The sequence below is a fragment of the Diabrotica undecimpunctata genome, chromosome 4 (genome assembly GCF_040954645.1).
Source record: "Diabrotica undecimpunctata isolate CICGRU chromosome 4, icDiaUnde3, whole genome shotgun sequence".
Taxonomy (NCBI): Eukaryota; Metazoa; Arthropoda; class Insecta; order Coleoptera; family Chrysomelidae; genus Diabrotica; species Diabrotica undecimpunctata.
Window position 1 is genome coordinate 86788556 of NC_092806.1, and position 25347 is coordinate 86813902.

At 33.0% G+C, this 25347-nt stretch overlaps 1 protein-coding gene across 1 annotated transcript in view; it reads right to left on the reverse strand.

The window, feature by feature from the left end:
- Window positions 1–25347, reverse strand: part of sws (patatin like phospholipase domain containing sws) — a 1321526-nt gene that overhangs the window by 52461 nt on the left and 1243718 nt on the right. The window contains exons 21-22 of the mRNA XM_072529876.1: window positions 7301–7563; window positions 6417–6510 (exon numbers count right to left, since the gene is read on the reverse strand). Of these exons, the coding sequence (XP_072385977.1) occupies window positions 6417–6510; window positions 7301–7563 (357 nt within the window). The remainder of the gene's footprint in view (window positions 1–6416; window positions 6511–7300; window positions 7564–25347) is intronic.

Here is a 25347-nt window from a genome sequence, read left to right on the forward strand (position 1 = left end):
AGCGCATCCTTTCAGTTGTGGCTCTATGATATTGTTTAGAGCACAGTGTTGGTTGATACGCCGAGCTACACAGGATGTGACCAATTTATACAGAGTTGGAAGACAAATAATTGGGCGGTACTTGATTGGATCTTGGGTGTTATTTTCATCTTTGGGAATTAAATAAGTTATTCCCTGGGTTAGGAAAGATGGTATTTCCTGCGGATTAGAAATAGTGTTATTAATTACAGCTGATAGCCACTCATGAATACTCCAGAATTTTTTAAGCCAGAAGTTCTGAACGCCATCTGGTCCAGGAGATTTCCAGTTATGAAGCTCTTTGATAATATTTGAAAATTCTTCAGTGGTTAAGGGTTCGTAGGGAGCAGTAACATAGTGTTGGCAGTTGTGCGCCGTATCTTCGATCCATCCAGCATTGGTGTTATTATTATTATTATTATTATTATTATTTTTGTAAAAAGCGGTCAAAATATGCGAAATGATAATAATTGAGGCGGTCTACGTGAGAAGGGCACATACGACAAAAGTGAGTTTTGAGAAAAACCACTTAGAAATTTCAACTTGTTGCTATAGATACTAATTTGTTGTTGAAAAATTGAGAATGCTTACTACACATTAAAGATATTTATCTAGAAAGCAATTTGCTAAGTATGACATCGATAAAAATAAAGCTTATGTTTAAAAATAAGGAAATACAAAAAGCTGTTATGTGGCCTTTTTAGGTGGAACATGAGATTTTTGATTGAAATTAATTTTGCATGTGAAGAAAAAGAAGTACATATTATAAAATTAAATACTTTTTTAATACATTAGAGAATACATTTTTAATACATTATTAAAACATTTATTCAACATTTCATATTTAATGAAGTTACCTTCATTTACGATGATCTTCAATGGTTGTATGATCTTCAACTTTCATCTGGTTCACCTCTGGTCTGGGACATTTAGTTGTAGTGATAGTCTAAAACTGTTGTACTCTTTGTTTCCAAAATCTGTACAGTTCACAGTTTTCTGTATAACTTCGGGAACATGAAATGCCACCGCTACAATCATACTTTCATCATGGGGTATACTAGCCAAGTATTCTCCCATTAACACAACAACGTCATCTGAAATGTTTCTGGGCCTAACAGGAAATGTTTTCCTCTTTTTTTGTCAAATGAATCACCTAATAAGATCTTTTTTTGAATAATACATATGCGTTTTATTGAAATTTGAAACAGGTCCAAAATAAATTTGCGACACACTGAAACAGTGTTTCCTCTTACAGACGATGACGATAGGTCCAGGTATGATCTCTTGGTTTTTTCGGTTAAGAGATTTCCTTCTAGTTTCTAGATCTTTAGCAAGGTCCATACAGTTGAAAAATTGGCTATATTGGAGAATTTTGTTCTGGCACTTGTAGAAGTACCTAATCAAAAAGTTCTACTTGAAAATCAAGAGGCAGATTTTTGGGCACAGTCAGTAACTAAATTGAATAGCTTGGAACTAATCTTCTTTGCTGACAGAGATACATATTCTTCACCCTGAACATGCCTTAATTTATTGATTTCTTGTTTCTTATTTTTCTGTTTATGGATCACTTTCCTTTTCCTCTTCCCATCAGAACTATTAACTTCTTGAACATCTTCGTAATCACTATATTCTTCATTACGTATCAGAATAAAACTTGATATAATAATAATATAATAGAATAAATCTTATCAGACTAATAACACCGATACTTTAACCTCACTATAATATATTAATATTATACGACATAATATGACAAGTGACCGAAACAAATGAGAAGCGATAAATAGAACTCTATACAAAACACCTGCAAAAACCTTGTATAAACAATAACATGTCTGAAAAAACATCCTGCACACTAATATTCTGTATTCCAATTCTGCATTGTTACTCGAGCGTACCAGACGTATATACTTCGGCCGGTGATTTCGAGTGTTTAAAATTTTAACAAAACCGATTTAAAAACTCATTAAATTACTTCTATAAAAACATAGTGATAGTGATAGTGTAAAAAATATACAATGAGTGTGCAAGACGGGGGGCCAACCCCCGAGCCACCCGATGATCTTTTGTTTGATTCCCCAGATCAGCAAGACATGAATATGCAAGTCACGGATTCAGGTATAGGTATTTCACACGAAAATCAAAATGTAAGTAAACCAAATTTAATTAACGAGCAGTCTAATACTTTGAAAGACGGGTCTCAACCCGAAAGGCAGAAAAAGGTTTTTAATTATGGCCCAAACGATCAGGGCCCTTTTAATATTTATGTGGAAAACAACCAAATAAATTTTTCAGCTAGACTAAATGCTTTAAGGGTCGGGGATATAATTTTAACAAATTTTCCTGAATTGGACAATCATATTTTAAGTATCGATGTAATAGGTCGCAATAGAATTCGAATTAAAATGAAGGATTCAAAAAACGCTAATTACCTTATCAGTAACAAAAACGCTAAAGTATTTATTGATAATAATTTAGATATTTATGTTCCCAAATTTATTGTTGTTAAACAAGGCGTAATAAGAGATATTTCGATGGAATTTTCTGAAGATTACCTTAAAAATAAAATTAAATCTTATGAACCCCATTTACTGTTCGAAGTTTTAAATGTTAAAATAATTAATCGTAAGAATACAACAGGTGAATCGACAGAATTTGTTCCAACAAAATCATGCATTATCAGTTTTAAAACACAAACATTACCTAAATGTTATTGTTAATAAAGTCATAAAAGAGGTAGAGTTATACAAACAAAAAGTACTACTTTGTTTTAATTGTTTGCGTTACGGGCATCTAGGAAATCAATGTAAATCTCGACCCAGATGCTATAAATGTAACAAAGATCACAACTCGAAAGAGTGTACGGAAGTAGAAATAACACCAAAATATTTTAGTTGCATGGGAGATCATTTTACTATTAATTTGAAAGATTGCCCGGAATTTCACCGACAAAAATTAATCAAAGAAACATTAGTTCTTTTAAGTAGTAAAAGCGCAATTGACTTAACTCTGTGCTCTCAAGATATTGTACAGTTTTTTACATGGGCAGCAATAGAGGACCCACATGGATCAAATCACCTACCCATATTGGTAACACTCAATCTTAAAGATGATCATGACTTAGCTGAACCATCGAAGCACAGTATATGGCAGTTAAAAAATGCCAATTGGAATCTATATGTAGCTAATCTCGAATACAGAGATATAGCTCAAAATTATGACGAACTCCTTTCTATGATTAATGAAGCTGCAGAAATTGCCATCCCAAGAAAATTTTCAGGTCGGACTAAGCACCGCAATCACTGTCCGAAGCCTTGGTGGAATGAAACATGTAAAAATGTTGCTCATCAAAGAAAATTAGCTTTTGCCAAGTATAAGAGAACTCCAAATAGAGAAAATTTAATTGAATTCAAAAAAATGGATGCTTACGCCAAACGCACATTCAAATTTACAAAAAGGCAAAAATGGGATGAGTACTGTACAAGCTTAAACAGCCATACCCCAATTTCACTAATTTGGAAAAAGGTAAACAATTATAAAAATCGAAACGTCCAAAATAGATTACCAATAGATCCAAATTCAAACTGGATAGAAGAATTTTATATCAAAATTTCACCGCCATGGGTACCAACCAACCGGGATGAATGTGACCTCCAAATTTCTTCAGTACCAAGGAATACGACCTATCTTAGCGAAAGATTTTTGATGTGGTAACTGGAACGATCTATCAAACATACCAACAATAGCTCTCCTGGTATAGATAATATCTCTTATTCCATGCTTTATAACTTACCAATAAATCAGAAAAAATCTCTCTTAAGTATACTTAATGCAATATGGACAGGAGAAACATCGATCCCCGAAAGTTGGAAGGAGTATATTATCATCCCAATAAAAAAACATGACAAACCGGATTCCATTCCAACCTCCTATAGGCCCATATCATTAGCTTCATGTGTGTTGAAAACCTTCGAGAGACTTATCAAATTTGTCAACATTGGAAGCATTAACAGTAATTGTAACAGATATTTTAGCTGGATTTACTAGTAACCTCATGACTATGGTAGGTTTCAACGATATTACAGGTGCATTTGATAACGTTAACCTAGATGTTTTAACCAATAAATTGATTTCGATTGGATTTAATACGCAATTAGCGAACTTTATAACCTCGCTGTACACAAACAGGAAAATACTTATAAAAATAAATCAGGTAACCACTATACCTAGAACTACGAACCTAGGACTCCCCCAAGGGAAGGGAAAAAGTCTGAAAATGCTATTAACATACTGAGAGCCTTTTGTTATACAAAATGGGGGGCTGACCCAAATATCGCCTTGTTATTTTATAGAACCATGATAAGATCAATCCTGGATTATGGTAGTCATTTGTATGGATCAGCGGCACAAATTCATTTAGACAAAATAGAAACCCAAAAAACAAAAGTCTAAAAATATGTCTTGGATATCTCAAGTCAACCCCAATAAATATTATGGAAGCAGAAACTGTAGAACCACCGTTACAACTAAGAAGGCAACTAATTAGTAACAACTTTATCACAAAAGCATTTGCTAAATCCGCAAGTTATATAATTCCTATCCATGAACTGTCAATTTCAGTACTCACACAGTCTTATTGGCTAAGAAAGAAAACTCCGCTAATTTGTGAAAGTTATACCAATCTTTCCCAATTCAGTACACATTCAGTACAATACTGTACACATCAAAAACCCAACCAATATTTTCAGAACATCCGCATATCCTTTTTTCTAAAAAAATTAAGACGTTTCAGATTGACAAAAACGACCACTTCCTCGAAACGGTCAATCAACGATGGCCTGATTATTATCAGATTTACACCGATGGATCAAAAAAAAATTCGTACAGGTTCCAGTTTTTACGATCACACCTCAAAATATCATGAAGAGTTCAGATTACCAGATGAGGCAACGATACATACAGCAGAAATGTTTGCAATAAGTGAAGCTCTAAAATATATACTTAGGACGTATAGACTCAAAAGTGTCATATTTACGGATTGTAGAGGTGCCATAGAGAGACTAAAAATATAAGTGCGGCCAAGAACTTAAGTCATCTAGAAGTAGAAATACTACAGACCAATCACAAAATACTTAGCTCGCAACGGGAGGTGCTAATAGTTTGGATCAAAGGGCATTCGGGTATACAAGGAAACGAAATTGCTGATAAGTTTGCAAAATCCGCCTCAGACTTACACAGAGATTCTATTAACCAGTGTATTCCATATACAGATTTGAATTCCACACTTAAAGTTCAACTTAGGACTAAATGGCAAGAACTATATGACAGCAAACAAATAGGATTAAATTATAAATCATGTCAAGTCCAAATCCCAATAATAAGATGGTTCCACAACCAAAACAACAGGAACTTTATTATTACCTTAAACAGAATAAGAGCAAGTCATGCAATGTCACCAAGCTATAAATGTAAAATTGGTTTAATTGATGATTCCTCATGTTTATGTGGTAAACTAGGAGACAACACACATTCTACTTGGTTGTTCATTAAATAGTCAAAGCACAGATAAATTTTATAATGAAGTTGTTAATAACAAAATTTGCTTACCCATAAATTTAAATTGTATAATTTTCAATAAGAATATTAATATATTGTACTGCTTATATAATCACGCCAAAAGGTACAAAATGAAATTGTAAATTACTAACCATCTCTTTGTTAGCAATTCTGCAACTAGTTAGATTTTGTAAGTGGGCGACGAAAAAATTATATAAAAAAAATATAATTAAAAAAATAAAAATAAAAAAAAAGAAAAAAAATTATAATAACACAAAAAAAACACAAAAAAAAGAGTTAAAAAATAGAAAATAAAAGTTAAAAAAAAACAACACTGCTCACACTTAACTTTTACACTACTAATACTTTAAGCATTGTTATTGTGAAGAAGGATAAGTTTTCTTTAAATTTCTGTAAAGTTGTTATCCTTTTTTTGTTTATTTTTTTTTAAATTGTTATAGTTAGAGAAAAAATCGTCTGGCTAATTGGTCTTTACCAAAGACATCTAATTAATTAAAAAAAAAAATAAATAAATAAAATAGCAGAAATGTGGATGGAGAGATAGTAAAAATTGAAGAAGTTACACGAGAACGAAACTAGAAAGAGCAATATAGAAACAAATAGTAAATGAATAGAAAAAAAGAGAAATTAGAGGAAGACAGAAATGTAGTTAAAATGAATAATAAATATAACTTTAAAACAAAAATTGCGAAAAATGAATTACAGATACATGTACATGCGTCATTATTATCTATTTTAATTCCCTACACCTTTATATTAGTCTGTAACAAACAAAAATAATGTTATTTTTTGAAAGCAAATGTCCTATTTTAGCAGCTTACTTCTGATATACCAACTGTTGGCTCCGACGCGTATCCATCCCTACCTTCATCTTCAGATGAGAAACTCGAATTTGATTCTTCCTCTTCGTATGGTCTAAAAGCATATTAAACCATGAATATTCATTTATTAAGCATAAAATATTATACTAGAAACATATATAGACATAACATGTTTCTATCATATTCTCTTCTGTCAATTCTCCTTCCCTGTCCCTCCGACGCTATTACCAATAGCAATTCCAAATACACGTCTCCTGTCGAATCACCTGATAAAAATAATTCAACAACACGATCTAAATATTCTATTCTTCTTATTCACGCCAAATATCCTAGTCCAAAAGTTAATCTTTTTTGGGTGTTGAGTATGTACTTCATGAAGCACTTTTGAATTGAAATCCGACCTGTACCAAATGACAATAAACTGAGTCAAACAAACATTGAACCAAAAACTTTATGTATCTTCTAAAATTAACTTTTTAATGATGTGTCACACTTGTATTTACCCTATTTAAATTATATTGAACTTAGTGACACAGGGTGGAAAGGAAGGTACAACAGGAGGATATGATAGAAATATGTCCCCTAGATAATAAAAGTCGACGTGTTTTTCACAATTTCTTCATAAAAATGTGTTTTGAATATATATTTTAATATTTTCGGTGCTACATTCTGTATATAACTTAGATAGAGCGAAAAAGTAGTATTTTGAACATTAAGTTTTGAAATGAAAGATGATGAATATGTATAAGGCAGGTATCAGCTTTTTACTGGGAACCAAATTCAAAAATGAAATCAAATTTATAAAGTTCGATATTAACTTCTGATTTTGGCAACTTAGAAAAAAAAATAAATAGTGTATTTAGTAGATATAAAACTTGTTTTACCTAGATACTTTGCAAACCATTTGTGCTAAATCAGTAAACGTATAGTTTCCTAATGATGATTGCGTACTCGTAGTGGAACTTCTGTGTACATCCATAATATTTTTGACTATTGCTAAATTACCAGCTCTGAGCTGTCCCTCGAAATAAGCCTTACCGTGCTGGTAACCAACTTCTCGTATTTCGTCAAAGCTTCCAAATTGAAGGGTTCGGTATCTGTCGATAGGAGGACGAATATATTCACAGTAATCGCTATTTTTTACTTCCTAAAAATAATAAAAATCATGATTATATGGAAAATAAGTGGAAAATACTACATACAAGTTAAGTCACACTATCCCCAGAGTTGAGGTGCCTACAAGACGCGTGTCCAAGTGCCAGACAGCACTGTTGGGAAATATAATCTGATTCCGAAGTCCCACTGACTAGCGCGGCTTCGGAAACGATGAGGCTTGATCACCATGAGCCGTCAACTTAGTCTCAACGAACTTCTCTCACGGAGGTTCCAGGACTATTGGATTAGTTATGAAGGTAGGAAACTGGCTAGTCTTCGTGTAGCGAGGTGTTCTGAGAATTTCAGAACTACTTAACCGCAGAATTCTTTTTTAATATTACTTCGTTTTCAGGGGTAATAATTATGGAGCTAGTTCATTTTCGAAGTTAGGGAAAAGATTCAGGCTTTTTCAATCTTGAATAGTTAAGGGGTAATTAATAAACATCTTCACTCTACGACATCTACATTTATTGTAATTTTCCAACTAAATCTAACAAAGTTCACACGTCTATTTATTACACAGCAAAAGCGTGGTTTCAAGGATCATGACACCTTACATGATACAAGCTACAAAACGTTTTATTAAAAATGTTTTCTTTCCTTGTCGTCCTTGGTCTTCTTTTTTTCTTGTTATTTCTTGGCTGATCATCAACATGTCCATACCAAATTATCTGGCGCGTTTCGATTCGCTTTATGACTGTTTTTTATACCTTTGTTATTTGACTGTGTCGTTTTGGATTTGTTGTAGTCTTCTACATGAGCGTCTTAGGTAATCCATTTCAACTGCTTGCACTTGCTCTATCTTTATTATTCATTTGACAGCACCCTGTCCCGTATGTTAGTATAGGTTCAACAACACTTTCGATATATCCGTGATGTTTTTAATGTAACCACAGGTGACCACAAAATAAAGTTAAGCATTTGTATACATCGATCTTGGCTGTGTCAATCTATTATGCATCTACGGTTCCTTTTTCTGAGATTATGGTTCCTCGGTATTTGTATTGATAACATCCTCTGATTATCCCCTGTGGTAGTTGAAGATCTCTTATCTCTCCTCCCACGTTTAAATATTCTTAATCTTCTTTGCGTGCCTTGTTCTCCAAAAACATTGGCGACCAGTCGCATGATCTTTACTTTGTCCGCAGCGGATCTAAATAGTGTCGTGGAGCTGAGTCCATACATTGGAGGAGGTTCGTGAGCCAGGATGCTCCTCATCATCTAAGACCACGTTTACCTTATTTTTTCCCTGAACAAATACATTTATGTATTCATATTTAGAATTTCTCATCACGTGTGCAAGTCACACCAATTTTCTTCATTTTACGGTGTTCAGAACCTCTATTTTTTTGTTTAGATGCTCTAAAACTGCTTCATTCGTTACTCTGTCCATCCGCGATATCGTCAACATTGAGTCGTATCCCACATTTCGAAAGCCTCAATTCTCTTTCACATTTTTGAAGTTATACTTCTATACGCGCGCTCCACGTTGGAAATTTTTATGGGAGTGAATCTGTGAAATCATTACATATGTAAGATAATGAGTAAGAGAGAGACAGAAGATATATTTTTTCTCTCTTCCTCTCCCGAATATAATAAAATATTTATTAATATTATTATTTATGTGATATGTTTTGTATTATTTATTAAATGTTCATAATTATATTAGTCTTTTTTTATTTCAAAATAATAATCTCAATAAATCACTGTATGACCCAGAACTGTCAATTTTGAAATACGTTTGTGTCATGTCCTCGGTAGTGTAGTAGTCAGTATCCCCGCCTGTCACGCGGGTGACCGGAGTTCGATTCCCAGTCGGGGAGGACTTTTTTATTAATATTATTACATGGTAATAGAAAAGTTATGTATATTATTGTTATTTTAAAATACTTATGAATATTGTATTTTAATTTGTATTGTGTTATTATATTGAATTATGTTGCACTGTATTGTAGTGTATTTTTTTATGTATATTATTGTCATTTTTAAATACTTATGAATATTGCATTTTAGTTTGTATTGTATTATTATATTGAATTATGTTGCAGTGTATTGTATTGTATTTTTATATTAATAACAAAATAAACAATGAATTTTACTGCAGAGTATGTGTAAAAAATGTTTTGCATTCAACTCCTTTCATACATATATGAAAATAAAAATATACATTTTCATCAAAATATTGATTCAATCCTTCATTTACTATACTCCTATTACAGGTCAAATGTTGTTTATTATTTGTTAGTAAGTTGTTATTAATTCTGTTTCTCTTTCTGTTATGTCTTACCAATATGTAATGATTGTGCAGATTGACTCCCAAATAAATTTGTAACGGCGAATGCGTGTATAGAAGTGTAATTTCTACCGGCAGTCCCTCTGGACTGCCACACCCGTTTTTTTTTTAATGTGTGGTCGCACCCCACGTGTAATAATTAAATGTACGTTATTTTATTAAAAAATTTATTATATAAATAAATTAATTATGTTTAATAATATTATATAAATTAGTGTACGTGGAAAATAAAGCACATAAGTTCCAACATCCCACCGGCCAAAATATCATAAGTGAGTCCATGCTTCCGTTCCATACTTATTTAAATATTCAGTTTTGTCTATATTCACCTTCAGTACCCAATTCTATTAATACCTCCTCCAGTTTTTATACATATATTGGACATCCTCTTCATCGATCGCAATGATTACTTGATCGCCCGCAAATAAAAAGTTATAGAGACAATCTATTCCGACTTCGATACCCATGTTCTTATCCTATTATGTAGGGATTTCTGAATATACAACAAATTATTTTTTAAATTTAAAAAGTTTGTTTGTAGCGTTTTGTGTCTTATAGCGGATGTAAAAGCTGCTGCCCATCAAATAAACTGCGTAAAAAGAAAATAAGTCAAGAACGAGAAATAAGAGAGCAGTAGTGATGGAATTAATTATTATTTTATTTCATATTTATAGAACTTATTTTATTTTCACACCCACTACTTCTAAAAATACCTAAACAAAAATATGATTTCAAAGATATTATTTGGAAAATACCAGACGTACCTATTTTTTCTCCTTTTTAATCTTAACTACAAGTAAGTACACTTAAGTATATTGTCCTGTATATGATAAGTCTATACTGATATTAAAATTAATTTTCTTTAAAGTTATCCTTAGAGAACATACGAAACGAATTCCTTTGGTGGCCCCGGCTACCAGAATGTAAGGTAATGATGCGAAGCTGCCATTTAATATTGTTCTGAAGCTATTGTCTTAGCTAAGCATCTTCATATAATTTACTATTTTTATTGGAAATAAGCCACAATTTTACTTTAAAATAAGTTTATTTTGACGTTTCGATTTCCACTTCGGAAATCGTTCTCAAAATACAAAACATTGATAAATGTTATTACTTAATGTTTTGTATTTTCAAAACTTATCAATATTATTATATTATATTAATAAATTAATATTAACTAATATTTAAATTTTGAGCTTCAAAAAAGGCCAAAAAAATGTTTAAAAAGTCAAAAGACAAAAACCCATTAAGACGCAACGTCAATCAATAATATTAATTATCATAATGCGAGTAAACAATTTTCCAGAAACTCTTACCGAAATATAACATCCGCGAATACAAATCGTTTTACCATTCCAACGACAAACTTATCCTAACCCAAAACCTTTCCTCTATTATATCCTAGTAACGCAACATCCGCATAATTTCCACCCAATTGATTACCAACAACAAACGATTCTTTCCTTAATAATAGTACAAACAACGATAATATTCGAACTAATAAAAGACAGAGACCAACTAGTGCAGATTCAACACATAAATTTACAGAAGGAAATTATATCTCAACTAGATCTCAACAATCTAGGGGAGGAATATTATACAGCAATATTTATAAGAGTAAGATTAGTAATCAATTGTCTTCACCCCTCTCAGACTAGAGCATGGTAGATTAAATCTTAGAGATAGTTATACAGTGAGGACGTGAAGGCTTGCATAAATTCAATATATTTGTAACTAAAAATATTTTGACGAAATCCTCGGACAGATCGATTTATATTTCGGATTGCGCATCGGCTTGTATAGTTCGAAATAGGGGAGGCCTGGGAGACTTTGGACACAAGACGAGAATGGACACATTTAAATTTCCCAGGAAAAATATGAACAGCGACTTCACTGAACTACTAAAAGAATCGTTGTAAATAAGGTTTCCTTTGTACCGAGTGAGAACTCTAGTAAAAACATAGTATTAAAAATATTGAATATATTGTGTTTTTGGTAAGTACTATCTATTGTTCTGAAGCTATTTTCTTGTGGCATTTTAAAGTAATTAGTATTTAAATGGGAATAAGCCACAATTAGAGGTTAAAGTAAGTTTATTGACTTTCAATTTCCACTTCGGAAATCGTTCTTTCCGAACAATTTCCGAAGTGGAAATTGAAACGTCAATAAACTTACTTTAACCTTTAATTGTGGCTTATTCCCATTTAAATAGTAAGTACCATGTAATTTCAGATGCCGTGGCGCACCCAGGGGGGGTTTTAGGGGTTAAACCCCCCAGGGCATATAAAGTAAACAATATATAAATAATAGTAGGAAAATGTAACTTGTCTTTCACACATAATACTAAATAAAATCCAAATAAAGTATAATAAAAATAATATGATGATCCATATGAATGATAATAAAAAATCCAAAACGCTGATTGAATAATTAAATTACCACTTTAAATATGTAGAACACAATAATTATTTTATTATTGTATAAATACACAATAATTAATACACAATAATTAATAATATTTTTCATTATATTTAGATATCGATACCTAATATTAGGCTTATGAAAAAGTAGACAGAACGAGTCTGTTGCGAGTAGCATGCGCCTACAGAACTGTATCTGCGTCGACCTTGTGGACTATCACGGGTTGTGTTCCTCTGCATGTGTTAGCAGTAGAAAAGAGACATCTCTATGGGAGAAGGAAGCCTTTGACAACAGTTATAAAAAAAGAAGAAAGGTAAAGATCAATGGTAAGATGGCAAGAAGAGTGGAACAACAAGGAAGATGTTGCTCAGTGGACAAAGATGCTAATCCCGAGCCTAAAGGGCTGGGTAGATTGTCTGTTTTAGGGCGTATCTTCATAGGGGCAGAAAGACAGATACAGATAAATGCCTATACTGCGAATATTCCGACATTGTTACTCACACAATGCTGGAGTGTAATAGATGTACAGTGGAGAGAAACAGAATGTATAAAAAATAGGTATGAACCCTGTGACTGTAAGAGAGATGACCGTGAAGATGACGGGAAATACGGAGGGATGGAATAGTGTTCACAATTACATCCGAGCAGTCATTAAAAAAAAGAAGAAGAAGAGAAGCACCAACCGAGTTAACGACAGATAAGATCTAATTATTATTTTAATGGGAATAAGTCGCAATTGAAGGTTAAAATAAGTTTATTGACGTTTGAATTTTTGATCTTTGATCTTGCACTGATAATTTGTTTATACTCCAACAATTAATAGAAAAAAGAATAGCGGTTGGTACCGAAGTACATCTAGCCTTTATCGACCTAGAAAAGGCGTATGATATAGTTCCAAGACTTAAATTGTGGCAAGCTTAACAACAACTCGACATTAGTCCATACCTTTTAGGAATAATCACAGAAGTATACAGGGATAACACTACTTACCCAAAAATCGGATATAGACTATCAGAGCCAATAAAAGTAACTAAAGGACTAAAACAAGGATGCAGTATGTCATCCTTACTGTTTAATTTATATATTAAGGCAGCCCTCTAAAATTGGAAAAACCCCTGCCAGGGAATGGGAATCCTCATAGAAAATGACTTACTGTTCTCCCTGAACTTTGCGGATGACCAAGTCGTCCTAGCTCAAGATTCTTATGATCTAGAATTTATGATGAAGCATATATAAAGAGAATATGTAAAATGGGGGTTACAAGTTAGCATGAAGAAAACAGAATATTTAGTTATCAATTCAGATAGAAGGTTTGAAGTGTTGATCGACGAGGACGTGGAAATCAAACAAGTGGAAAATTTTAAATATTTAGGTCCACTCATTGCTAAGAGCGGCTTGGACGAAACCGAAATTAAACACGAATTAATCAGGGACGTAAATTTGTAGGATGTCTGAACTCCTTATGGTGAGATCACAACATTTCCAAAAGAAACAAAAAAAGTATAGGGCAAATCATGGTTAAATCAGTTCTTTGTTATGGCTCTGAAGTATGGACAATTAATGCAGACCAGATTAAGTGCTGGAACATAAAGGCAGGAAAGGAAGACCAACGAATTTATAAGAAATAACATGAATGGTACAGAAACGGTCATTGACAGAATAGAAAGAAAAGGTTCAAAATGGTTTAGACATCTATTGAGAATGCCTGACGAACGTTGGCCCCAAAAACTTCACAAATGGAAGCCCCCTGGAAGAAGAAAAAGACGCTCGACGCTCATGGAATGAAAGAATTAGAAGAGCGATGGAATCGAGAGGTTTGGAGCAGAAGCATGCCTTGGACCGGGAGGATTGGCGGAGGAGAACGGAAATACGGCGATAACCGTCTCCAAAATGTATTGTATTTAGAAGTTGGATTAATGTCAAACGTCAATAACCTTATTTTAACCTTCAATTGTGGCTTATTCCCAATAAAATAGTGATTACTTTAAAATGCCACAAGAAAATAGCTTCAGAACAATAGATAAGATCTAGATACGAGAAGGGAGTGTTCCAAAAATGTCGTCAGCCGTACAGTGGCCACCCCACTTTCGGAGTACGGTACGTGCGACAGTCAACTGCGCACAAGTAAGAGAGGGTGGTTTTAGTTGGTAGGCAGGATAATAGATACCTGAATCTTTGGAACCGCTATCTTTAGTACTTTAAATTAAACTAAAACCCAAATTTTAGGGACTCAAAATAGAGGTAGCATAAAAAATTTCAAAACCCCCCCCTAAGACAAATTCTGGGTGCGCCACTGTTCAGATGGTATATATGTAAGCTTCCAATATGAAAAGTCTTTATAATCTTGTATTTTGGCGAGAGTTAAATATAATTATATAATTTGTATATTATATAAATAATATATAATAAATAAATATATAATTAAATAATTATATATTTAAATATAATTATATGACATATAATTTGAGGTTATATCTCAATAATCGTTCATTTTTGAACACGTTTAATTCTGTGACGAACAAAATGCTTCTTGTGTATTCAGAGTAGACAATGGACAGATGTCCATAGTCTCCTAGTTCTGTCCATTGTCTCCCTATGAAATAATAAATATGGCTTTTTTTTTGTAGGATAGTCCGTTAAAAATGCCAAACATGTACAACAAAAAAACTAATAGAGATTTTGACTTCTTAATTATGAAATAAGCCGTCGAGGCTGTAATAAAAAATAACTTGGGTATCCGGAAGAGCACTAAGCACTATGGGGTGACCAAATGCAGCTTAACAAATTACGTCAAGAGCGCAAAATTAATTGGATTGGAACAAATGAACATTAAACCATATTTTCATAAATCACAAATTTTGACAAATGAGATAGAAACTCAATTAAAAAATTATTTGTTTAAATGTTCGTCAATGTTTTATGGTCTTACACCCAAACTAACTAGAAGTTTAGAATATGAATACGCTGGTAGATATAAAAAAATACCAGAAAAATGGGAACTGACAAAATTGGCATCAGAGTGTGGGTTTACAAATTTCATGCGACGACACCCACGGCTATCAGTAAGAAAACCACAAGCAGCTAGCTTAGCACGTATGACTAGTTTTAACAGAACCAATGTGGGAATATTCCAGAACAAATTGGAAGATGTGCTTACTCCGGCTTTACACCGGCTCAAATTTATAACTTAGATGAGGTAGGTAGGTACATAAAATTGTTCTCATCATATTAAATACGCCATTTTTTCAGACGGACGTGACTACTGTCCAGCCTGTTCAAAAGGTAGTAGGCAAAAAAGGTGAACATCAAATAGGAAAAGTAACATCCAGGGAAAGAGGGGAACTGACCCATGTTGGTATTATTTGTGCAAATGGGAATGCTTTATCACCAGTTTGGATTTTTCCGCGGCGAAGATTTGATGCTGTCAGAATGATGAAGTCAGTTCCTGATGACGGACCTTTAGGTTTAGCGTATCCCAACAGTTGGATGACACGTGAAAAATTTATTCAAGTTTTGAAATACTTTGTGAAAAATGTTAGATGTTCCCCAGAAAATCGGGCTTTGCTTGTAATGGACAACCATGAGTCGCGTATATCCTTGGAGGCCATGGAGTTTTGCAGAGCCAACGGCATCGTAATTCTTACGCTTCCCCCGCATACCTCAAATAAACTCCAACCTTTGGATCGAACTGTTTTCGGTTCATTTAAAACTATTTTTAATTCATGGATGGACAGCAGATTCATGGATGCTTTCCCATCCTGGACAAACCCTAAGCATATACGATCTAACATTGAATTGTTTTCAGTCTTGGGACAGAGCCGCCAATCCAGTTAATATAAAATCTGGATTTTGATCTACAGGTATACAGGGATGAAAAATATATTTTCTGAAGAGAATTTTCTATCTTCATCTGTCACAGATCGTCCTATACCTGACCATATGGCTTCTGCATCTACAAGTTCGGTTCAAGATCAGGAAATTTCAGATCCGTAAACACCACCTAAAAACAACTCATTACAACACACAAATAATTTTATATCTCCAGAACTTATTCAGCCCTATCCAAAAGCTCCTGCTAGAAAAATTTCTAATAGAGGTAGGAAAAGAGGCCGATATATGATTGCAGCCAACACACCGGAGAAAAATCTACTTGAGGAAACTTTGAAGGGAAAAATATAGTCGCAAATACGGAAAAGAAAGTACGAAGAAAATCCTATAGGAGGAATCATCGGACTTCGAGAGTGATAAAGTAGAGTACAACGATAATTAGTCAGATGATAGTTTCGAATTAGAAGAAGAAAGGCTAGATACAGAAATTTCTAATGGCGATTACATTGTTACCAAAGTTTTTGGGAAAAAACGTGTTAGAAATTTTGTGGCATCAGTTGAAAATGTAGATCAAACAAATTGTGAGGTCAGATTCTTAAAGAAAAATATGCCATTAAATAGATTCAGTTTCACTTCTGAGCTGCTACAGTGAGTGTTACTGACATTGTAGTAGTTCTACCCCCGCCAATTAAAGATAATAGATAGATAAATATAAAGATAATATACGTTTTAATTTTTCTTAAAAATAAAGGTTGTTTTGGCGAAATGCATAGTCCATTATCTCCTTTATGGATGGCAATAGTCTCATTGAGGATAAGGAGACCATGAACAGATGCACCTCTGTTTGTTATACTCTCCCATAAGGACTGTAATCATTAAACATAATGAAAAACTGCCTAAACGTTAGTTATTATGGATTGTATTTGGTAAAATATAGTATGCACTTAAATTCATTTTCTAATCCTTGTTTTGATAGTATATCTAAAATACGTTCAAAGTCTCCCAAGGCCTACCCTACTGATGACGTCACCATTTTCATGTACATGACGTCATCGACGTTTTTTCAAAGGGAACGAATTCTTTTTCGTTGCTGAATTTTGCTTTAAAAAAAGATTTCAAAAATATAAGACGGTATTGAAATTCTTCTAAAACTCTATTTAATTTTTTTGGGAGTATGAGTCTTACCTCATTTCGAATTGTATCTTTTAATTCTTCAATATTCACTCTAAACTTCCTCACCTACCTATGCATCTGTTGGGAAAAACAGTATTTAAATAATCACGCACTATCATCGCATAATGGGGTTATACCGCGGCTATTGCAGAAATAATATCGTTTTGAAGCATTCTAAATATTTTTCCGCAGTCAACGTTTCTTCAATAAAAAATGGCCCCAAAATATGGTTGCCAACCATTCCCATCCAAACATTAAATTTTTTCGGATATTGTGCCTTTATCATCCAATGAGAATTAGTATCTGACTAATATCTACAGTTTTGCCTATTAACAGTACCATTTACCTACATGCCAATTTTTTTTTCAAATATTTCAAAACCGTAAATTTGCTTCGTAAGTTTTCCACTGAAATTTTTTTACTGGACTGTTGTGGATATTCTTGCACAGTTAATAACAAATTCAACTGCTCATCATTACCAATTGCAGGACTTTTATAATTATCTCGTACATAACCGAGATCTCTAAATTTCTGTTCTATTCTACTTACGGTTTATTGATTAATAAAACGATCTGGATACTTAGCATTCCATAATTCACAAACTTGTTGTGTCTGAGGCTTGTCACTACATCCACACCAGATTAAAATTTCAATTCGTTCTTTCTCAGTTAAACATTATTTTGTAAAGTTCACAATAATTTAGTTAAAAATGCATTAATGAATTATTTGCCACAATTATTGTAAACAAAAGCATAGATACCAAAAAATAACAAAGAAAAACGTCCACAAACACTTACTGTTTAACATTTTAGTTTAAAAATTGGCGATATATAATTTGTTTATAATTAACAAAATAATAATTTACGACTATAAGTGGCTTATATTTTTGAAATTGTTTTTTAAAACAGAATTTAAAAATGAAAAAAGAATATTATCGTTCTATTTGAAGAAACATCGATGACGTCATGTACATGAAAATAGTGATGTCATCAGTATTTCGAATTATACAAGCCGATGCGTAATCCAAAATCTAAATTGATTTCGTCAAAATATTTTTAGTTACAAAAATATTGAATTTAAGCAAACTTCTATGCCCTCACTGTAGATATTGCCACAAAAGTTTTAGTAACAAAAAGTATAAATGTAAATAAAGAAGAAATAGAAAGCTGAGTTAAATCATATTTTATCATCATCATAAACATCATTAGCCGTTTTGAGCCCACTATTGAACATAGGCCTCCCGTAAATAGTTCCATTGCATCCGATCTTGAGCACCTTGTTGGAGAACGTCCTCCATTACGATAAGCATCGTGTCTAGGGCTCCACTCTAAAATTTTCTTGGTCCATCGTCCATCTCTGACTCTGGCAACATGTCCTGCTCAGTTCCATTTCTTTTAATTGCGTCGGTACCAACAGTTTCTCTTCTAACTATGTGATTTGAAACTCTGTCTCTGAGGGATATATTCAACATTGACCTCTCTGTGCCACTTGGATCTTATTGATTACTTTTCTGGTAAAAGTCAATGTTTTTGCTCCCTACTGGGAGTATACGTTGATCAAAGACCTTCCTTTTCAAGCTTCCTAAAGACTTCCCTCAGTTTTCCTTAAACTGCCCATACTAGTCCTATTCTCTTGTTTAACTCTGGTGTTTGATTGTCTCTTCCTAATTTAATCTCGTGACTCAGATAGGTATAAACTTATTCAATTTGCGATCCATTAGTTAAAATGTTAGATCAGTACGAGGTTGGTTATGCATTGTGTTTTGGAATAGTTAAATTTAAGGCTAACTCGTGTACAAGAACTCTGAAGGTCTTGAAGAAGTTGACAGGCATAATCTACCCGGTCTGCAATACGGACTATGTCATCAAACCTCAAGTTGTCCAGAAACTCTCCACTTATCTTGACTCCAATATTTTCAAAAGTATTGTTTCTCATAGCACTCTGTAATAAAGCGGTAAATAGTTTAGGAGAGATGGTGTCTCCTTGCCTAATACCTTTCTCCAAGGGAAATATATATATATATATATATATATATATATATATATATATATATATATATATATATATATATTATACAGTGTGTAAAAGCCAAATGGAATAAATTCATTATTTAGGTTACTGTACATATTTATAAAAAATCCCGAAACACGTCAAATTTAAATTATAACTTGACATTCTTTAACGTGAAAATGCAACCCCTACCTTCAACCCCCTTAGAATGACAGGTACAACCCCCAATTTTTAAAATAGGAAGTATAGGTTTGTGATATATCGTTTGAAAGGGCTTTTCATTTCCCATTCAAAAATGTTGTCGCTTTCAAGTTTATTAAGATTAATTAAGATAAAATAAATTAAAATCATGTGGTTACCGAAATTCGCTAAAATATACTCAAAACTTATTTCCCGTTTAGGTCTTGATAATGAGAAAGTGAACAAAAACCATAGCAATGTGGTTATATATATATATATATATATATATATATATATATATATATATATATATATATATATATATATATATATATATATATATATATATATATATATATATATATATAAGAATAAGAAAAAAGAAGTACTTGTGACTCGTTTGGAACAAATATATAACTGTTTTGGATGGGTTGGAGTCAATAATAGGGCTATTGGTTAACTATTTTTTTATTCTCGAGCTTTCAATTGTGTTTACAATTATTATCAAGAGCTAAAAAAGACAAAATACTTACAAGGTTGAACTAAAAAGAAAAAACAATTTTTGTTAACTTACCAAATAAAAATTAGTTTGGTAAGTAAAAATCACTGCTTACATGTTCAAAATATTAATTATAAAAATGTTTTGATCTAACAAATGTTTCTCCGAAAATTTCTATAATTTTGAAAACATTTTTTTTAATATAAAAATAATTGAATTTATAAATAAGTTCAAATAGCAACCAATTACAAATAGCCTCAATGACATTGAGGCTATTTGTAATTGGTTGCTATTTGAACTTATTTATAAATTCAATTATTTTTATATAAAAAAAAATGTTTTCAAAATTATAGAAATTTTCGGAGAAACATTTGTTAGATCAAAACATTTTTATAATTAATATTTTGAACATGTAAGCAGTGATTTTTACTTACCAAACTAATTTTTATTTGGTAAGTTAACAAAAATTGTTTTTTCTTTTTAGTTCAACCTTGTAAGTATTTTGTCTTTTTTAGCTCTTGATAATAATTGTAAACACAATTGAAAGCTCGAGAATAAAAAAATAGTTAACCAATAGCCCTATTATTGACTCCAACCCATCCAAAACAGTTATATATATATATATATATATATATATATATATATATATATATATATATATATATATATATATATATATATATATATATATATATATATATATATATATATATAACCATCATACTATTACTCATACTACTACATCATACTATACTTAATCATACTATTTTTGTTTTTTCTTTCTGTTCTCTATGGATCAGTTAAAACGCACCATTAAAAGTTGTCACAAACGAAATTTTACTATCATTAACTAAATTTTAAAATGTATTTTGTTCATTATTTTATGTTATATTTTATATGTGTGTTATTAATGTTGAGTGTTGTAACGATGTGCTGGACGTTAAACAGTTCGAACCGTGGGAGTGTCGATAATCGCGCACCCATTTCCACGACGACACGACGAGGTGGGATCCGGAACGACTATTTAAGGCGAGCGACTGGCGGAATTAAATTAGTCTTGTGGCTAACGCTCTAGGCTCCCTGGCTCGCTGGTGTATTGAATCTGCGAGCCGACCCGGACAGAGAGACTTCCGTATTCAATTTTTTCGTGCAATTCAATTCGCGTATTCAATTTTTTTTTAAAGTAATAATAATTTTTCTTTTACAGGCGTCCGCCGGGGGATTCACTCTCGCGGGATCCAGACGGGGACATAACTTACATTTTATTTTTATTTTTGTATATACGTTGAAACTAATAGATTTATTTTTATTTCAACCTGTGTTTTACTGAGTCTGTCGCTTCGAAAGCACTGAGTCTGTCGCTACCCATTACAAACTGGCTCCCGAGCAAAATTGAGTAAGTGCTAAAAGAGACCAAAAATTAATAACATGGCGACAGATAAAGACACAGACTCAATAACAGGTACATCGTGGATAAACCGCCTTTGCAAAGAGGAATTGCAGAGCGAAGCCGGAAAATGCGGCTTAGATCCCAAGGGAACCGTCGATGAATTGAGAGTACGACTCAGAACCTATTTTAAAGATCGCGAGAAAGCGACAGGAACAACTCCAAAAGAAAAAACTTCCAAGGGAGCCGAATCCTAACCCAGGAAATTTCGGTCATCCGAAGACAATTACAGAAATTAAAAATACCGAAACAAATGGGGCAATAAAAATTGCTAAATCAAGTACGAAAGTGGAACACACACTTCGACAAAAAACATTTGGATGCAATAGAATTCTTAGAGAGGATAGACGAATTAAGCTTGGCCTACGAGATCAATAAACAAGATCTACTAAGAGCATTACCAGAATTGTTAGGAGATCACGCATTGTTATGGTACCGAAACAATAACAAAAATTGGAAGTCGTGGACAGATTTCAGCGAAGATTTTAAAAAAGCTTTCTATCCTAGAAGATATTTGCTACAACTAGAGGAGCAAATCCGAAACAGAAAACAGAGACAAAACGAACCAGTGGATAAATATATCATGGAGATTCAAACATTAATCAGACGAGAAGGATCTTTTTCAAGAAACCAAGAACTCGAAAGGATATACAAAAACAAAATAAAAAAAAAGAAATGTATACATAACCCAATTCGATTAGCAACAAAGAAAGAGCAAGAAATATACGAGGAAACAATGGAAAGAGAACTAAAAAAGATACAAATAGAAGAGCAAACTGAGAACAAATGGGAAAACATAAAGCAAATAATGAACAAAGCAGCAAAAGAATGTAACAAACAAGAGAATAAAAAGAGGAAAGACTGGTTCGACATAGAGTGCCAAAAAGAAATAGAAATAAGAAAATCATTAAGGATTGAAATGATCACGAAAGAAACAACAGAGACAAAGAATAGATATAGGGAGCAAAGACAAAAAGTAAAGAGAGTGCTGAGAGAAAAGAAGAGAAAACACATAGAAAATAAGCTAAAAGAAATAGAAGAGAATTACAGAAATAAAAAAAAATAAAAAAACCTATATCAAGGTGCTAGAAATGAAAAAAAAGGTTTCCAACAAAAACCCATATTCGTCAAAAACAAAGCAGGAGATAATATAAGCGGGGAAACAGAAATTGCCGATAGATGGAAAGAGTATTTTGATGAATTACTAAATGGCAATAATAAGTCAAACCAAAGAGAATGCGTGGAAACAGAAGCAAGAAGCGAATACTTAGAAGACATAGAAGATAATTCACCCAGCAAAGAACAAATCGAGGAAATCATAAAAAATCTGAAAAACAACAAATCCCCTGGAAGCGATAACATAACAGCAGAGATGATGAAATATGGTGGAAAACTGCTAAATAATTGGATATACAAGATCATAAAGGAGATATGGATAAAAGAACGAATACCCGAAGATTGGAAGGAAGCCATTATTTGCCCATTACACAAAAAAGGAGACAAAACAGAATGCAGTAATTACAGAGGAGTAGCGTTACTAAATACCGTATATAAAATCCTATCAAAATCCATAAAAGATAAGCTAGAAAAAGAAGTTGAAAATATAATAGGCGAATACCAGTGCGGATTTAGACGAGGGAGAAGCACAACGGACCAAGTATTCATAATCAGAGAATTACAAGCAGAAAGCTATGAACACAACTTACCAACGATAGCGCTATTCATCGACTTCCAGCAAGCATACGATAGAATAAAAAGGAAGGAATTAAAAGAGACCCTTGAGGAACTGGGAGTTAGCAGAAAGTTGCGCAACATGATACATCTTACTTTAGAGAATACAGAAAACAGAGTCAAAGTAAACAATCATGTATCGGACAAATTTATAGTAAACGAAGGATTAAGGCAGGGCGATCCTTTGTCATCATTACTCTTCAATTTATGCCTAGAAAAAATAATGCGAGAAGCGAAAATCAATAGAGAAGGACTCCTATATCATAAAAGACACCAAGTTTTGGCATTTGCGGATGATATAGTGTTGCTGGCAAGAGGAAAAAAAGAGCTACAGGAGATAGTACAGAGAATAGTAAAAGCAGCAAAGAAAATGGGACTTTACATAAATGAAACTAAAACGAAATGTATGCAGTGGACAGATGATCAGTTCAGGGATGGACAAAAGTTTAAAGTAGAAGTAGAAGAAAGATTATCATACGAATTCGAAATGGTAGAAAGATTTACATACCTAGGTACAATAATATCACGCAAGCCTAACATTAAAGAAGAAATACAAGCTAGAATAATGGCAGGCAATAGAAGTGTACATGCTCTTAGTGGAATGTTGAAAAGCAAGTTTTTATCAAGAAAGGCAAAAATACAGTTATACAAAACAACTATACAACCAATAGTAACGTACTGCAGTGAGACATGGACAATGACAAAAAATGAACAAAACTTACTGGAGATATGGGAAAGGAAAATCCTGAGGAAGATATATGGAGGAATAATAAGGGACGGTTTATGGATAAGAAGATCAAATGATGAGTTAAAGAAATTATATAATCAACCTAACATAATAGGAGTCATAAAGGCACAGAGACTAAGATGGCGAGGTCACCTAGAAAGGATGCCGAACACGAGGACTTCAAAAAGGGTAATGAACTACACTATAACTTTAAAAAAGAGAAAAGGAAGACCAAAAAATAGATGGAATCAGGAGGTAGAAAAAGATATGGAAGAAATTGGACTACAAGGCCAGAAAAGAAAAATGAATAACAAGAAGGAATGGAGAAAAATCACATATCGAGCCAGAGAAGATCTCAGTACATAAAGAAAAGCGAAAATGAAGAAAGAACAAACTTTTTAAGCCATGGGCCTCTAAGGCCTTTAGTGCTATTGTATATATATATATATATATATATATATATATATATATATATATATATATATATATATATATATATATATATATATATATATATAGAGGAGCAAATCCGAAACAGAAAACAGAGACAAAACGAACCAGTGGATAAATATATCATGGAGATTCAAACATTAATCAGACGAGAAGGATCTTTTTCAAGAAACCAAGAACTCGAAAGGATATACAAAAACTTGTTACCAGAATATGAGCTTTATGTTCGACGACGGGATTTCAAAAACTTAACCGAATTACAAGATTTAGCGCAAGAATACGAAGCTTTAGAAGACAAAAAGACCCGAGCAAATCAGATTTGTCGTGGAAACTGGAGACGTACGGACCAAGCAGAGTACGATGCCAAAACGACATGCTTTAGATGCAAGATGCCAGGTCACAGCCGTAAAAACTGCAAAAACCCATGAAAAAAGTTTTGTTCGCGTTTACGCGAACGAAGAAAGGGTTTACAGCAGCGACTGCTGTTTCAGGCGTCAGAGAAACGAATTACAGACTGGAGAAACAAGGAGTCGTCCCAGTCTGTAAGGCAAGATTCGACTCCATTCGTTTTCACCATTACACAGCCAGCAAGCAATGACGTTCGACTGTTTGCATCGCTGAAAATAGGACAAAGAACATACAGAGCGCTCATCGATACAGGAACCACTAAAAATTACGTAGGGGATAGAATAGCTCAGATATACAATGACTCTCTAGATAGCTACAGCGGTAAAACAAGACTAGCAAATGGATCGTCTATGGAGCTTAACCAGAAGTTGACAATTGACTGCGAGATCGATAAGTTACAAACCCGACAAACATTCATAGTAATGCCAGGGTTGACGGAAGACGCCTTAATAGGAGTGGAATTCCTCAGGAACCATTCTATCGAACTTAAATTCGATAAACATACGACCAAACAATACATACAACATCAAGAAGAGACATGTAACACTTTAAAAGACTCCACTCAAAATACGGAGTTAGAAAGATTCCTAAGAAAAGAACTGAGGGAGT